At 43.2% G+C, this 16113-nt stretch overlaps 1 protein-coding gene across 1 annotated transcript in view; it reads right to left on the reverse strand.

Moving 5' to 3' along the window:
- The window catches only part of LOC115784682 (ras-associating and dilute domain-containing protein-like), a 34360-nt gene extending 19628 nt beyond the window's left edge, over positions 1 to 14732 (reverse strand). The window contains exons 1-8 of the mRNA XM_030735996.1: positions 14220 to 14732; positions 12809 to 13153; positions 12284 to 12519; positions 9887 to 10215; positions 5626 to 6318; positions 4468 to 4505; positions 2844 to 3013; positions 2560 to 2672 (exon numbers count right to left, since the gene is read on the reverse strand). Coding sequence (XP_030591856.1) covers positions 2560 to 2672; positions 2844 to 3013; positions 4468 to 4505; positions 5626 to 6318; positions 9887 to 10215; positions 12284 to 12519; positions 12809 to 13153; positions 14220 to 14347 — 2052 coding nt within the window. The 5' untranslated portion in view covers positions 14348 to 14732. The remainder of the gene's footprint in view (positions 1 to 2559; positions 2673 to 2843; positions 3014 to 4467; positions 4506 to 5625; positions 6319 to 9886; positions 10216 to 12283; positions 12520 to 12808; positions 13154 to 14219) is intronic.
- Between the last annotated feature and the right edge of the window lie 1381 nt (positions 14733 to 16113).

Below are 16113 nucleotides of genomic sequence, written 5' to 3' on the forward strand. Positions count from 1 at the left end.
ATCGACAGGCGGATCGGGGCTGCTTCTGCAGTGATGCGGACGCTGCACCGGTCCGTCGTGGTGAAGAGGGAGCTTAGCGTAAAAGCGAAGCTCTCGATTTACCGGTCGATCTACGTTCCTACCCTCACCTATGGTCACGAGCTTTGGGTAGTGACCGAAAGAATAAGATCGCGAATACAAGCGGCAGAAATGAGTTTCCTTCGAAGGGTGGCTGGCCTCTCCCTTAGAGATAAGGTGAGGAGTGCGGCCATCCGGGAGGGGCTCGGAGTAGAGCCGCTGCTCCTCCACATCGAAAGGAGCCAGTTGAGGTGGCTCGGGCATCTGATTAGGATGCCTCCTGGCCGCCTCCTGGGTGAGGTGTTCCGGGCATGTCCCACCGGGAGGAGGCCCCGTGGTAGACCCAGGACACGCTGGAGAGATTGTGTATCTCGGCTGGCCTGGGAACGCCTTGGGGTCCCTCCGGATGGGCTGGAGGAGGTGGCTGGGGAGAGGGAAGCTTGGGCTTCTCTGCTTAGGCTTCTGCCCCCGCGACCCGGCCCCGGATAAGCGGAAGAAAATGGATGGATGGATGGATCCCAGACTGGTTTCAGACTTATAAAAATCTGCCATCTGGCCAAGTTTATCTTCCAAAAGGCAATTATTTAAAGTTAAAAACAACTCTGAAATTCCAACTGCTCCCTTCTTTTTTTTTTTTAAATCTCTGACATTAACACATGAGTCGTAACATCTTACACACTTACGATGGCGTAACTTTCCTGTGTCAGGCTTACCCTCGTCAATTCTTTGCATTTTTCCAAAATAAAGCTCAAATATCCAAGTAAAAGAATCATTATCCACCCTAATATTGGAGTGGACAGAGAATTTCAGCGCCAGTAGTTTGATGTTGACGGGATTCAGCATAAACCAGGCATCCTTAAAGTGCCACTTCAGCCTGGGAGTGTCTCATTAGGCTGCAAAACTGCACACCTGACTGGTGTCAAATCCAAATCCAGACACACAGTGATTCCCAGCATTCACAAGTCTAAATCAAAGAGTGTGTCCAGAGGCTTTAAGGCTTTAGGATAAATCCTACATATATCAATTTATCATCATTTTTTTGTACAGTATCTTGTGGTATTCCTCAGGGCTTTATCATAGGCCCATGTTTTTTAGTTTGCAAATATTTTTAATTCACACAGAAGAACACATCCAAAGCAAATCCAGAAACAAAATAATTCCTGAGCCTCACAAGTCTAAATCAAGGCATGTGTCAAGAGGCCACAAAGACAGCTGCAACTGCCAAGTCTCTGCAGAGAGTAAGGCAAGTCCTGAGGAGTCATCTGAATGGGAAGAACAAGATCTGGGCAATCAACTCCTATGACCTGCCAGTCATCAGATACCCTGCTGGGATAATAAGCTGGCCAAAGAAGAGGATGGAAGCCACTGACATCAAGACATGAAAGCTCCTTAGCATGCATGGAGGGTTTCACCCCAAATCCAGCACCCTGAGACTGCAGGCTGAGCAGAAGGAAGACGAGGACTAATGAGTGTCAGAACCACTATTGTTGATGAAACAAGATTTGAGAGTACATCAGGAAGACGGACACAAAGGATCAGGTGCACAGTGAGTACCTCAGGCAGCAGAAACTAAAGAAACAACAGGAACCATCATGGAAGGACAGGGCCCTGCACAGCATGTACCACCAGCAGATAGAAGAAGAGTGTGTGTGTGTGTGTGTGTGTGTGTGTGTGTGTGTGTGTGTGTGTGTGTCTGTGTGAGACAGAGACAGAAAATAGGCTCTCTGGACTTGTTATGTTTCAGTCCTACTGATTATGAACATGAAAATGTTTTTTTCATTTTGTTTGCTGCTGTTTATTTTTGTTTTAAAAATGTTGTCACATTGCGGTTCTGCTGTTGTTATTGAACAAACCACAGTAACCCTGAGAGAGAAGACTGTGTTTATGCTCCAGTCAGTGGAGAGGAGTGTATTTAAGACATTTTCAAACATTTTAAAGAAGAGCAGACACCCTCTAATTACCTCTTTGCTTTTAACTGTTTGCATTTACGTCACATATTCTCCATCTGCTTTGTCCTGACTGAAGAGCCACCTTTATACTAATTATGTTTTAACTTTGCAAAACAATAATACCTGTTTATTATTATCTGTGTGCTTAAGTCCTCTGTAAATCACACTAGCGCACACCTGTGTTGCGTTCTGTAATGTAACTGTAACGCACCTTTAACACCAATCACATCGCAGTTCTGGTTTATGTCATTTGATAAACCACTGCAACCTCGAGGGAGAGGATTGTGTGTGTTTACGTTGCCGTCAGCGGAAAAAAGGCACTCGCTCACTATCTCACAGGCCTTTCCTGCCTAAGAGTTTGTGTTTCCATTCTGTTATTGTGTTTTCTGTCTGGAAAGCGCTCAATAAAAACAGAATACACTGTGTGCACAGTCAGATTTCCTGCTTACATGTGAACGACACTCAGATTTTAGAGGTCCAAAGAGATGTGAAACACGTTGACATCATTTTTATGTGAGCTCTTTATACTGTGTTTTAATATGTGGAAGCTAACCTTTGTTAGATAGTAGACGGTCTGCTGGAAGGTGAACATGATGACTTCCTCCAGGACTGTCATGGCTTCCTCACAGGCTGCCCGAGTGGCGGAGATCTCAGAGTCCAGCAGACCTGAAGAGACATACAAAGAAGCCTTAAGAGAGCACACACACACACACACACACACACACACACACACACACACACACACACACACACACACACACACACACACACACACACACACACACACACACACACACACACACACACAGCAGTGAGGATGATGAGTAAAATACCCACCTTCATCCTCCTGGTCCTGCCTCCAGGGCAGCAGCTGAGGGACTTCATGCTGGATGAAGTGCAGCAGCTCGATGGAGTTGGCCATCCAGAGCACCAGCGGTCGGAGTCCTGGGATCAGCTCGTCCATGCTGAGCAGCTGAAGCTGCTCCGACGGCCCGTCGCCGGAGCTCCTGATGTAAAACAGCCAGTGTGAGATTAGTGCTGAAACAAGCCTGAGAACACACTGTGAGCTGGACATGAAAACTATTTGTAAAAAAGACCCATGTGACCCACTTTGAGCAAATGTGAGTTTTTTTTCCAGCTGACTCAAGTGTCCACACAGCGAATGTGATATTTTCTGTTTTTACTACAATAAAACATTTTTATTCTATTTTTGCTTTATTGGATTAATCAGCTATTTTACTCATTCTGAGCCACTTTTAAAATAATGTTTTATTGTATTTTATTTAAATTCACACTTTTTTAACCTTTGTTGTATTTTACTTAGATTTGTACTTAATTAAGTTCCTGAATTTTACTGTATTTGCTTTTTACCTGTTTAGTTGAACTCATTCATTTAGTGTAATTTTTAATTTATGTACCAATTTTGTCAAACTGCATTTTATTGAGCTTCTACTTTATTTAAAGTATTAGTTTTAGCGGTTGTATTTAATGTTTTGGCTGCTGTGAGACAGGATTTTCCTGTATTTTGGAGAAATAGTCCATCTTATCTTATCCATTCAGTCTTAACTTCCCTGTTCAGATTTAGCATTTAACTGATTAATACTTCAATAACCAGTCACTTATTGTTTGTTTTCTTTTGTTTTTTTAAATTTTCTGATATCTGATAAGTTTTACAAAACAATTAATTTTTGGATGTTTTAGGAACCAAACAATCATTCGATTCTGCAGATAAAGTGATATTAATCAATCGTGTAGGCCATACATATGTTTTACCTTCACCATGATAGTCAGTGGTCTTTGGTAATCTCACTGTATGAAAAGTGGACTCCGTGTCTGCTTCACTGAATCCATTTTGACTTAACTTCCTTTTATATTTCTGCAAATCAGCAAAATATTGTGGGTGGTTAAACCCAGCAGGTTCCTGCTCCTCCACAGGAAGCTCTTCCTACTAAAACAGTCCAAATTAAATGGCTCAAAGCAAATCAAGAAAATGTAGGTGACTTCATGTTTTTTATGGAGTTGCTCTTTTTTCTGCCCTATACCTCTTATTGATTGTTACAACATACAAGTGTAAGGAGTAAAGGAGTCACTGGTGCTGATGAAGTAATTCTTCATGATAGTAATCAGCTGTCAGCTGTCTGTGGTTATTCCTTCTGTACAGTCATATTATCCTTTGAATTCCTCCCTTTTAGCAAAGCCCACATAATGACCTCTGACTCAGAGTCTGCTGACCTTTGACAGCTTCTCTCCCCTGCTGAGGCAGACAGTTTTTAACTCTCATGATCACAAAGATCAGTAAGCTTTGTGATCATGAGAAAACTGTGTTTTGGCTGTGGGAACTTCTCTGTTTGTGGACAACCTGAATGTAAAGAACCTAACCTTTTTCTGGAGGAGCACAGTCGCTTTTTTCAGAAAGTGTAAGAGGTCATATATCCCGTGATATATGACTTTGTATACTCACGTTTCCGGCTGGATTGCTGCAAGCTCCTTTGTCTTCTCCTGAGAGGGAGAACATACAGATAAGATATTATTTCATGGCTGCTTCATTGGGCTGGTCAGGATTTACTAACATAATGCAGCGTCAGTTTTACCAGTGAAAGGTGTCGACACAGGTATTTTTGACCTTACTGCACATCAGCAGGAGTTTCTCTTTCAGAGTGCAAAATTTTGGAAGAAGAGTATTTAAATGAGTCATACAGACATGATTTGATGAGGTTTGTTTCACGCAATTTACTATGAACTGCACTGAATTTAACTCCCCAAAAAAGTATGTCTTATTTTCCGCCTGATGCGTCTGTGATAGGAATGCTGATTTCTCTGGAAAGCCAGAGGAAATGACCCTCAGAATGAGTGTGTCATTATTGTAAGTGGATGGCTCAAAGCTGTGAGCGACCTGCAGCTCTTCACTCAGTCCTCAGAGTGACCGCTTAGAGCCGAATCGCACATATTTCAGGTCCTCGACAACACTGAACCTAGCAGAACAGAAATGAACCGAACCTACCGAGGACTGTCGCACACAAGAGTGCTACTTGCTACACACACACACACACAGACAGCGCTGCAACATTAGAAACTGCCTTTCTTGTTGTTGCTAACCTTCTTAGTATCAGATCTGTTAGACACCATATTAATCCTATTACATGCAACTCTTCCCACCCTAACCACAGCAGAGAAAAAAAAAAAAGCCTGCAGAGCTTTCAGATGTATCCAGAGACTGTTCACATTTATACACATACAGTTTCAATTTATTTGCCCTAATATCAGCTGTGCTGGTCATATTTTAAAAGAACTTTATTTGTAAATGAAGAAGCTGTTAGTAAATCAGTCGCAAAACTTTGCACTTCCACTGCTTCATTTTTGAGGGATTTATAATCTAACCCACAGTCTGAATGTTTCTGAAAGCCTACACTGTAACCTGTCACAGACCTCTGTAGAAACGTACATGCAGCCAGACTGTGACTGGTGTTTCCTACTACTTCTTCTGCCACCATTTTTTTAATTGACTAGAAGAGAGAAACCCAGGTGCCAACTAATACTTTGGTGGTGAAATTTAACGTTTAATAAATCTGGCTCTTGATTTCTGCTGAGTAAACCGTATAGTGATGAGTTTTGCCCTTACCAATGTAAAGAGCTGGATCTGACTGGATATCCGGAGCAGCACCTGTCTGAAGTGGGTCAGCTCAAATGTGGAGGCTGAGTGCTGGATGCAGAGGCTGAGCAGGAAAGCAGGCGTCAGCTTCGGTTCATTCCCACTGGGGTCCGAGATGTCCAGGATCTGTTGAAGGACTTGCTCCTCCTGGTCCAGCTCATAGCTCAGTGAAGCCTCTGCGCCCTCCGGATCTCTCCAACGAGGAGGTAAAGGCTTCCTCAGGAGCTTTTTTCCAGCCACCGAAGAGCCACATGACAAACAAGAGGTCTTTGAGTCAGAGTTTGGGCAGAGTCTGGTCATCCAAGGAGGGCTGTGGAGTGATCCTGGTGTGCTTGTAGGATCCTTGAACATGAACAAGTAATGTTTCCCCAAGCCAACCAAATCCCCTGGATTCAGTTCAACCTCCTCTTTAAGGAGTAAACCGTTTCGAGTCACAGGAGCTCCATGAAGGGGCTTCAGCATCGTCAGAGTCTTTCTGTGCTCTCCTCCCGTGGAAGTTTGGTTGTTAGAGTCCAGCCGTCTGACGCAGCAGTGCTGCGGTAACACATCTGGAGCAAACAGGAGGATGTCCACCTTCAGCCTCTCCTCATCCTCCCCAGTGTGGTGCTCCCTGCAGCAGCCAAAGATGGTGCTGGTACCACTCATCAGGTAGATGACGAAATCCTACAAAAAAGGACATTTGTATTAAATGTTTAGTATAATAAATGCTGACAAACCAGCTGTTGCAGTGCCCATTGTAATATTTTTCCCTCTCTCCGGCTGGTCTCCATTAGTATATTAAAATAGCACTACTGATGTTTCGCCTGCAAGTATGAAATTTGGAACAAAACTCCAGAAATTTCATTATATGTTTACATATAATGACAATAAAGTCTTCTTGAATCTTGAGAAAAGGAAGTTAGGTTTAGATCAACAGTTTCCAGGCTTTGTAGTTTAACAAGAGATTTCATCCAATCGAAGTGATATTTGGTCAGCATAATCTAAAGACCTCGGTCATATTTAATTGTGAAGCTTTTAAGTTCCTGTTGATGGGTGTGTCTGTAACACCATGGCAAATTTCAGAGTTTTGTCACTGCACAAGAAGTTGTTGTGACTAAAATATAAATTGTCCAATCTGGCCCAAACTTAACGTTTGATTAGAGTCCAGGCGGGAGACATCTATCGGACATCTGCCAATACTGACTCGCAGTCTCAGACAACTGAAAATCAGCATTACATGGACATAATCCAGTATTCATGACCTTTTCCAGTCCGTGGTCTACCCTGCCTCTCTGAACCGCCAGGGTCGCCTTCCTGCTGTGTTTTCCACGACATTAACAACACAAGCTTTCATTCTGCGGCCTCATACTCTTCCTCTAATGTAACTCCATTCTTCACACAAATACTCGTTCAAAGCAACAGTCAGCGGGAAGCCTGGGATTGATTTCCTTGTGTAACACTTTGGAAATGAACCAGGAGTGTGCGTGCGAGAAGCAGTGGGATCAGCTGGTAAAAGTACAACTTGAACTGGCAGCGTGAGACGAGACAGGAATGGAAGGGCTTATGAGCGAGACGCTGGTGAGGTCCAGGAGCTCAGGAGCACCACATTAAGACTATTACTCAGGCAATGATAGCGTATCATCTCCACTGCCTAAAGCCGAGCAGCCTCAGTGTGAAGGCAGAGCTACAAGGTGTTAAAGAAGCCTCAGAGCCTGCCCTCTTCAGTGAACATGGCTAACGTTTTTTTCTCTTATGTAGAAAACACAACTGGACCGACTGACGCAGCAGCACAACTAGGGTTAAAAATCATGCTGTGATAATTAGAGGCTTGTTATGTTTTAGCAGCTTTTGAGCTCATGTTTGATTGTAATGCTAATTTATTTTGCTTTTTGCAGTTCTGTTGCTTTTTTTAGTGCTTTTAAGACAATTTACAGCAACCATGATTAATAAATAGAGATGCACTGACGTAACTATATAACCTCGGCATCAACCGACATCGGGCTTGCCAGTTCTCAACAAATAAATTGACATTTACGCACAACAGTAATCAATATTTATCTGTTGTTGTTACATCAATTTTGTGTTGCTCAAATGCTCAAAGGTGGTGTGATGAAGTACTGAAAATATTTATGTTTTGTAATGAAGATTTTTTTTGTTTGTTTCCCAGGGATGAAATGAGAGGAATAAACAGCCACAAAAACACAATAAAAAAAATAAAAGACAGTGGTACCATCACCATGTGAAAATGTAAATTTATCAGTTATAAGTTTATTTTTTTTAAAGATGGTTGTGTATTTGACAAATCTTCCTGGTGGTTCATAGACACACTGTCCTTTGTCAGCTGCACTCAAGAGGATCGGCGGCCTCAGTAAGATACATCTGACTCATTTTAGTGTTTTGTAAGTGAGAACTACAGCAGTGGACAGTCTCCTCACTCTTAGTTTGAGAGTTTAGTCGCTGCTAACCAGAAAGCTCTGGCCCTTCCTGTGTTGTGTTTTCTGGCCATCTTGCTGTCCACATCATCACCGTGGCAGTCGGCGATATCATTCAGCTGCTTCGTGACAGTCTTTTGTCCTACGGTCGAACATATGGCAACTCCACCATCTTGATTGAAACACATTCAGACTTGTTCATTGAAAAAAAATGACAGATTTCCCTCACCTGTCGCTGCTTTAAGTCCCGAACAGGAACATGTCAGCTCAGTCAACAATAACAAGTTGACGGGCACTTCTCCAGAGAAGTTATTCCTCCACCGAGATAAGAACCAAGGCAACCCTAATTCAGTTTTTGTTTCTCTAGTCAGTCTCCAACAACACAGATTCAAAAACCAACCCAAACATCAGCTTTCAGTTCCTGTTTCATGACTGCTGGTCCACCACAGACCCGCCTCATTCCTTTGCTTTGGCTTTGGGTCCACCCATTGTTGCACAGTAAGATTAGGCCGGCCGCAGCTCTCAGCGTGTTGCGGTGCTCCCAGCATCCTGCTCAGTCAGCAATCTCCAGCAGCGGGGATGAAAACACTGCGAGAAAGAGCTTCCTGTTCCTGGGAATGGGCTAAAGCCACAGCGTGCTCTCTGGTTTACTGTGCAAAACGAGCTGTGTAAACAGGCTGTTTTGACAAGGACAGTGATATTTTGGAAGTAAGGACAGTTTAAAACAGAGGGCAAGTACGCTGGTATGTTGATTACAGCATTGCGATGTTTGCAAGCTGCAGTTTATCCTCCTAATCAGGCCTGCCTCTTTGTTCTGCCAAAGATCCTAAGCAGGTTTCCTTCTGTCTGAATGGTGAACACTCTGTTCTTCATCCTTTCATTGACACATGATGACAGAGGGCTCGCCCTAAGCCCGAACAGGATCACCTGGTCCTAACACACCTGTGTGGCCAGTGATTCCTCCCTCTCTGACTCCCTGCCTGAGGGATTTTCTCCTTCAGTTACATAACATGTTCAATCCAACACTCACGTATTTGTTTCTCTTCCTTTTGCCTCTTTTAAGCTTGTTTGTTTACACACTCACAGAGGACACTGAAGGACAATAACAAGTCTTCAGTGAACCAGGTTTGCCATACGTGGCTAAAACTTTATAATAAAAATTAACCTCCAGTCTTTTAAATGCCACACAAGAGTCAGAAACTGCCTGAAAATCTGCTTGACCGTAAGTTTTCACTCACAGTTGTCTGTATCTGTAGGTTCACTACAAACTTTGGCAATAATCTGGCTAAATGTGAACGAGTCTAGGCTGAACACAAGGCTCAAAGAGAGCAGCAGTACCAGCTGGTAGCTGATATCACAGCAGCACATTTTTCTGCTCATTTCCAGTTCCATATTTTTATTCTTGGACTCCAGAGTGGCTTTGCATGATCCTCGTTTCTCTCATACTGAGCCTTGATGCAGCCCCTCGGTTTATCCTCTAATTGAAACAAGCCGTTTTACCTCCTCCCCCTTTAAGCCAGCTTTAATTTGATTGGCTGCCACTCACAAACACAAGCAAGTGGGTGGGGCTTCTGTGCTAGACATGACCAAATAAGGGTTATCTTCTATCTGTGACATCATAGTAGAAAAAAACTGACTGACTGACATATACAATAAGGAAAAAGAGGACAAACCTAAAGGTCTCACCTGATTAAGGGAATTATAGTCATACACAGTGGACCTTAAGTAGGTCTGTCCAGCTGTGATTTTGTTTGTTTTTTAATAATGTCCCACCTGTAAGTCACCTGGAGTTAAAGTAAAGAATATCTCCAGTCACTCACCTGTCTGTGGCTGTACCCTTGCAGCAGGAGGAAGTATGGGAAGTCAAAGGGCGGGTGGATGGAGTACTGGGTTGTGTTGTCATCGCTGCTCTCCGTCTCCTCCTTCTCCATGCCGAGGCGCAGCACTTCCTTGTCGGCTTCAGCTTCGGGATCCTCTCTGAGCGTGCTCTGTTGGGCCTTGCCGGCCTCCTTCCCCATCGCAGATAAATCCATCTCGCTCAGGCTCCTCCAAATGCCGAGTCCGTCTGCGTCCTCCCCGCTGCTGTCAACAAAAAGGGAGGTCACCCTGGAGCGGGTCTTCTGCAGCTTACGAGCCTGAGCATTAATCCCTGGATGGATGAGAAAATTGCATGTCACTGAGTGTGTCTACACCTGGATATGTTTGATAACTCATTTTGGTCTTTTTAAAATCTTTATCTCAAAATATCACAGCTATCTATGGCTCTTCCAATCTCATGTTCCCCCCCAGCTAGGTGGATCAGGTCACTATTGCAGCCTGACAGACTCCAACTCCATCATCTAGGACTCTAATTGACCAGAACCACCAAAGCTGCAGAGCAAAATGAGTCTAATATCGCTTCCTGCAGTTCAAGATGGAGGAGTTGGAGTCTGTCCGGGTCGAGGAACACGAGGATGAGAAGGGCCATTAATTACTGCTCCATCACTTACATTTTTTTTTTTTAATCAGATTCACTGTCTGCTGTCCCCTTGTTATTGTTTTGCCATGTCCAGTCACATAAGCACAATAAGGTCGGCAAGAATGGATGCCGCTGACACAGAAGCAACAAATCTTCCTTTTAGGCTACTTTGGTTTGAGACTTGTCTCAAACTGCTGTTTGCAAAACATGCAAAACATGTCATAGCAAAGATAAGAGTCCAAGTATCATTCTGAAGAAGAAGAACCACTGTTCATAAAGTTGTGTTTACAATGACCAAAATTCCTCCTGCAATTGCTCTGCTCATCCAAACACAGCATAATGCTTCTCTGCTCTGGCTTCAGTTCAAATGCAACATAACTGGAGGAAAATGGGGGGAAATGTGCGAGGAAGGTGAGCTGTGGCCGCTTTTATCTGATACCAGCAGCCGCTCTGTTGGCCTGACGTAACACAAACACTATTCAGCTCGTTGGGAGCCATTAAGCGTGGTGGAATGTCCACAGAGTCCGGCTTCACACCCGGCGCTCCGCTGCCCTTATCAGCTGTGGAAATGGGTGTTTTCCACATTGTTCAGCACCTCTGTGACAGACTGGGCTCGATGCCTAAAAAACCCCATGGAGGTAAAAAGGCAGCTTTCCCTGGTCAGAGAGGAGGAGGGAGGGGAGGGTGGATCACAGAGCCATGAGAACCACTACAGGGCTGCACTGATAGAAACCTCGAAACACTGATATTTGAATGTGCGTTAGACAACTATTTCATATATTAAATGCTTTTTAAGGTCAATATCTGAACAGATTCTAACATGACTTTAAAAATGAGACCTTGCTCGACTCTTGTTTGCCTCTAACAGCCTCTGAACTGCTTTCTATGTGAATGACTCTGGATGAATTTTTCCATGAGAATCGAAAGCAGCACTAACCAACAATAGCTTAGAAATGGAGTCTATAAATCACTAACAAAAACTGGCTCAGAGCACAACACAGACTAACAAAAACTCCACAAGGGCAAAAATCTGTCTTTAATTTTAGTCAGTTTGGGCTTTATAATGAGACTTGGGGCGTCTTTGTGACTCATTGTTGTTTGTTTGTACTGTTGCATACATGTACTGAACTTCTCAAATCTTAAAATCTGACAAATATCACCCACTTAGTGGTAAGTAAAATAAACAGAAAAAGAAGTCTAAAATAAAACTAAGCTGAAATGAGCAAAATGAAACTCTAATAATCACCGTACCTTAGGTTTAAAGGTCGAATCAGCTTCAAAACTCTAATAATAAATGAAGAAAATGTTCAGTAGAGATCAAATTTTAAGGTTATCTGTAATGTAAGCTTCGCTCTATCAGACCCGTCCTGATTAAAAAGCCGTCAGAGTGTCGGTCCAGAGCTGAAGAGGACCACAACAAACTGAGCCAAAGTCAACAGGGCCGCTCAGCCCCAGAGCGCAGGAAGCGAGCTCTGACAGAAAGAAAACACAGCAGCTATAGGCCTGGTGGGAAGAGCTGAGCGGTGCCTTGATGCCTTGTGAGGACCTTATGGACCCTTGAAATAAAACAAAGATAAGAGCGGGGCAGCTTTTGTTTCCTCCTGACCTCTCCTGCACGCCTGTTTGAACCAGTGATAAGAGGCACAATGAAACCCTGCAATAAGAGATATCTAAGGCTCCCCACACTGAGGCTGAGTGATTGACGACCCCAGCGTGAGGATGTCAGGGTCACTGTGCAGGTGTTAGGAGGCACGCATACCTGCTGTGACCATATCTCTGTCCTTTAAACTCTGCTCTTCAACGTTCGCTCGCAGCTGGATTTCAAAGCGCCTGGAGAAGCCTTCCTTCGGCTTCCACAGCGACTGCAGCATGAGGGGCCTCTCGCTGTCACCCACCACCCTGAAGCACTCCCTCTTCCATTGGTTATCACTGCCCGTCTGGCCAATCACGTCACACAGCACGTAATTGTTGGGGTCTTCTTTTTCCAGACAGTACCTGAGAGAGAAATTAAGCACAGGTTTTAGGTCTGGAAGTGATTTTTCACTTTGAAACAGTCATAAATGCTTGCATGAACGTCTTGTGTCTGTGATCCAAATGTGGCCCTAAAATTTTTCCATCGTAAACTTTTCCATCGTATAAGTGGAAATTCAATTAAAAAAAAAAAAAAAGCTTGCTCTTCCAGTCCATCCTGATCAGGTTCTGCTGATCCTTGTTTTTTTTAAGGTTTACATGTTATTCTGAGGACTCTGTCAACAGTTTACAGGACCATAAGAAAACCTCTCACCTGTCCAAAGCCTCCTTCACCAGCTCCTTTGCACTGGACTGAGTGGTAGCCAGCACGCTCTTGTAGTTGGTCCCCTGACAGATGTCGCTGCCAAAGATCTTCAGGATGCCGGGGACGGACATTTGACTGGACAGCTCGGCCGGGTCATCCAAAGCCTGGAGGTCTCCGGTCAAGCTCCCGCCGCTGCTGCCCGCCACCTGGACACGCCGTCCACCATCCTGCAGGTTGGGGCTGTGATTGAACACAGTGGAAAACCTGTTGTTGTGGCGGCGGATTTTGCTCTTAGCTGGCTGCCGGACGCCGACGCTCTCGGCGGAGCGGACAGTTGTGTTCGAGTTGTTGGACCTGAGAGGAAGGAGAGGACAAAACACTCAAACATCCTGCACACAAAACAAGGCCACAATCTGCGAAAAAGACTTCACTTCTGAGCCCAATTTAGAGTTGAAACAAACCTTTATTTGGTTTTTATGTTTAACTTATCAAACAATTGTCTGTTCTGTCACCTATAAACTTTAACCTGAACATAAGACATTTTGTTAAAGCAAAGAGTCTGTGCTGCCTTAATTAACAGACATCTATGTTTTTTATGCCCATTTCTAGCAATTTACTAAATAAAAATGTATTTTATACTTCAATGAATAAAATATTTGTATTAAAATCCAGGTGATTTTTTTTCCTTTGGGTGAAGTGTAAAACCTCTTTGGGGAAAACGCCAAAATTTTCTGTGTGCAGGAAAAAAAATGCAAATGCAGCAAAAAAGTCTGTAATAAAATAGTCTGTTAATACAACTAATTTATAAAAAGTCAGCACTAAGGCTGTGCAATTAATCCACTCATCAATTTAGTTTCAATTAAAGCGATAACTTACTGGGCTGCTTTCTGTTTCACAATGATGCTCTTGCTTTTGTATTTTAAATCTACTGAGTTTACAGAGGAACAACAAATGCATACAATAAAAACTCAAAAATGCCTGCTGTTTTACGAAGTAAATAACTGCATATTTTACTGTTGAGATATTATTATTATTATTATTACGACAAGGCATAATCCTGCACATCTTAACATGTACACATGAAGAAATTTAAAATTTTTTGTTTGTATATTTTTGGTACATTACAGTAAAACAAAGTTATAATAATCTAAATTATATTTTAATGTAAGAAGTTATAACTGCTGGTGGATCCTGTATATACTTAAAATTGCCTTTACATCTCCTACAAACAATGCCCCTGTGATTATAAACCATTATAATGCTGTTTGGGGTCACTTCCTACCAGAAAAGGGAGAGTTCTTCTTCCTCACCACGGCCTAGCGCTTTCTCGTAGTAGTATTTTCTTCAATATTTCATACTGTAATACTGCTATGTAAATAAAACTGAATAGGATATTCAGTTAAAGCAAGTACAGACTTACTGGACAGAGCCATTGCTGGGTTTCCTTCCCAGTTTGGCGAGGCGCCTCTTGGGAGAGCGGATAAGCAAACCCACGGGAAAGTTCAGGGTTTGCTTATTTACGTGGCTGCTTCTCTCCTCCGAAATCATGATTTTAACGTTGTTTTCAGCTTCTACATTAACACAGCGACCATGGCTTTCTTCACGGCTAGATTTCAGGACCAGAAGTGAGCCTAGTCCACTCTTTCAAATCCAAAACAATTCAGGAAAAGGTGCGTAAATACTCCAAAAGTGTATCGGCATCCATAAGAGAAGTTCACATTCCCACACAAGCTGGAGGAGAACCTGCTTCAAGCCCCTAAAATCGCCCCGCTGGAGGATAAAATCCAAGCTGGAGACGAAGTTATGGAGGAAATTATGAAAAACAGACGCGTTCGCTCCTCTTTTATCCGTTTCTGAGCTGTAAAGCGGGCGAAATCACAGCCCGGTCCATGACAGGAAAGCCGTTAACTTCGTCCGGGATACTGAAGCGGACTGAATGAAACTACCTGCTGCAGCACGAGCCACTACAGCATGACGTCACCGGGGCGTCACGGTCAGTGAGGAGGGGGCGGAGCAAATCACACGGGGATACGTGACTGTCCTCCAACCTTTGTGAGGACCTTCGGGATGAAAAGCAGACTCTCACGGATTTGTTTTAGTCTAGTTAGTGTTTATACTCTATACTTTCTTACTACAACTGACGATACTAACGTCAACACAAAAACCACGACTAAATCCTTAACGTGGTTTTAAACCAGGACTGGTCCCCACAAAGATATACTGACAGGTACACACACGTATTCACGCCATGCTTTCCTCTGTGAGGACCTCATAATCCTGCTATTTCTTTTCATGCATTTTACACTCAGGCAAATATTACCCATAGACCTGTTTACTCCACTACATTTACACTAAAAGTATTATATGCCAAAAGTATCCACTCACCATCCAAATCATTGAATTCAGGTGTTCCAGTCACTACCAAGCACCTAGGCATGCAGACTGCTTCTGCAAACATTAGTGAAAGAATGGGTCACTCTGAGGAGCAGTGGAGACGTGTTTCTCTGGAGTGATGAATCACGCTTCGCTGTCTGACAATCTGATGGACGAGTCTGGTTTTGGCAGCTGCCAGGAGAATGGTACCTGTCTCCTACACCTTTGAGATTAATTATAGCGGAGAATGTGAGCCAGGCCTTCTCATCCAACATCACTGTCTGACCTCACAAAATGTGCTTCTGGAAGAATGGTCATAAAAATCCCATAAACATTCCTAAACCTTGTGGAAAGCCTTCCCAGAAGAGTTGAAGCTGTTAGAGCTGCAAAGGCTGGGCCGAAGAATGGGATGTCACTCAAGTTCTTATGCTTGTGATGGCAGACAAGTGAATACTTTTGGTGATATAATGTATGTGATATCTGTGGATACAGGCAGCCTTTCAGATTTTAAAAATTACTGAGATTATTACAAAACAAAGGAAAAAAATAGAAAGGTCTTTACAAGCTGTTGATGGCTACCTCAGGTCCTCACAGACTAGATGGTGTTTTGAAAGTTTGGTCTGTTTTGTTTCACTGGGAAACAACAAACGGAGTACTAAGTCCCTTAATGAAAAACCTGTAATGAACTTTGGAGAAATTTTGGCAGAGTCAAGGAGTAAAAAATGAACTTTAAGGAATTTTAATATTGTGAAATGAGGGAATTTGAATACAAAATACAAATGTGATGTGTAAAATCCAGTGACATCAAAGATTTTCCAAAGAAGGCTGAGCAGAGAATAGAATGATGCTCATGAAACTGTAAATCTGGGACTTGAGTCCTAAAGCTGAGGCCAATTTGTGCACAAAGAGCGCCATCTAATGGCAGAAAATTGTCTTCCGTT

The sequence above is a fragment of the Archocentrus centrarchus genome, chromosome 8, assembly GCF_007364275.1.
Source record: "Archocentrus centrarchus isolate MPI-CPG fArcCen1 chromosome 8, fArcCen1, whole genome shotgun sequence".
Lineage (NCBI taxonomy): Eukaryota > Metazoa > Chordata > Actinopteri > Cichliformes > Cichlidae > Archocentrus > Archocentrus centrarchus.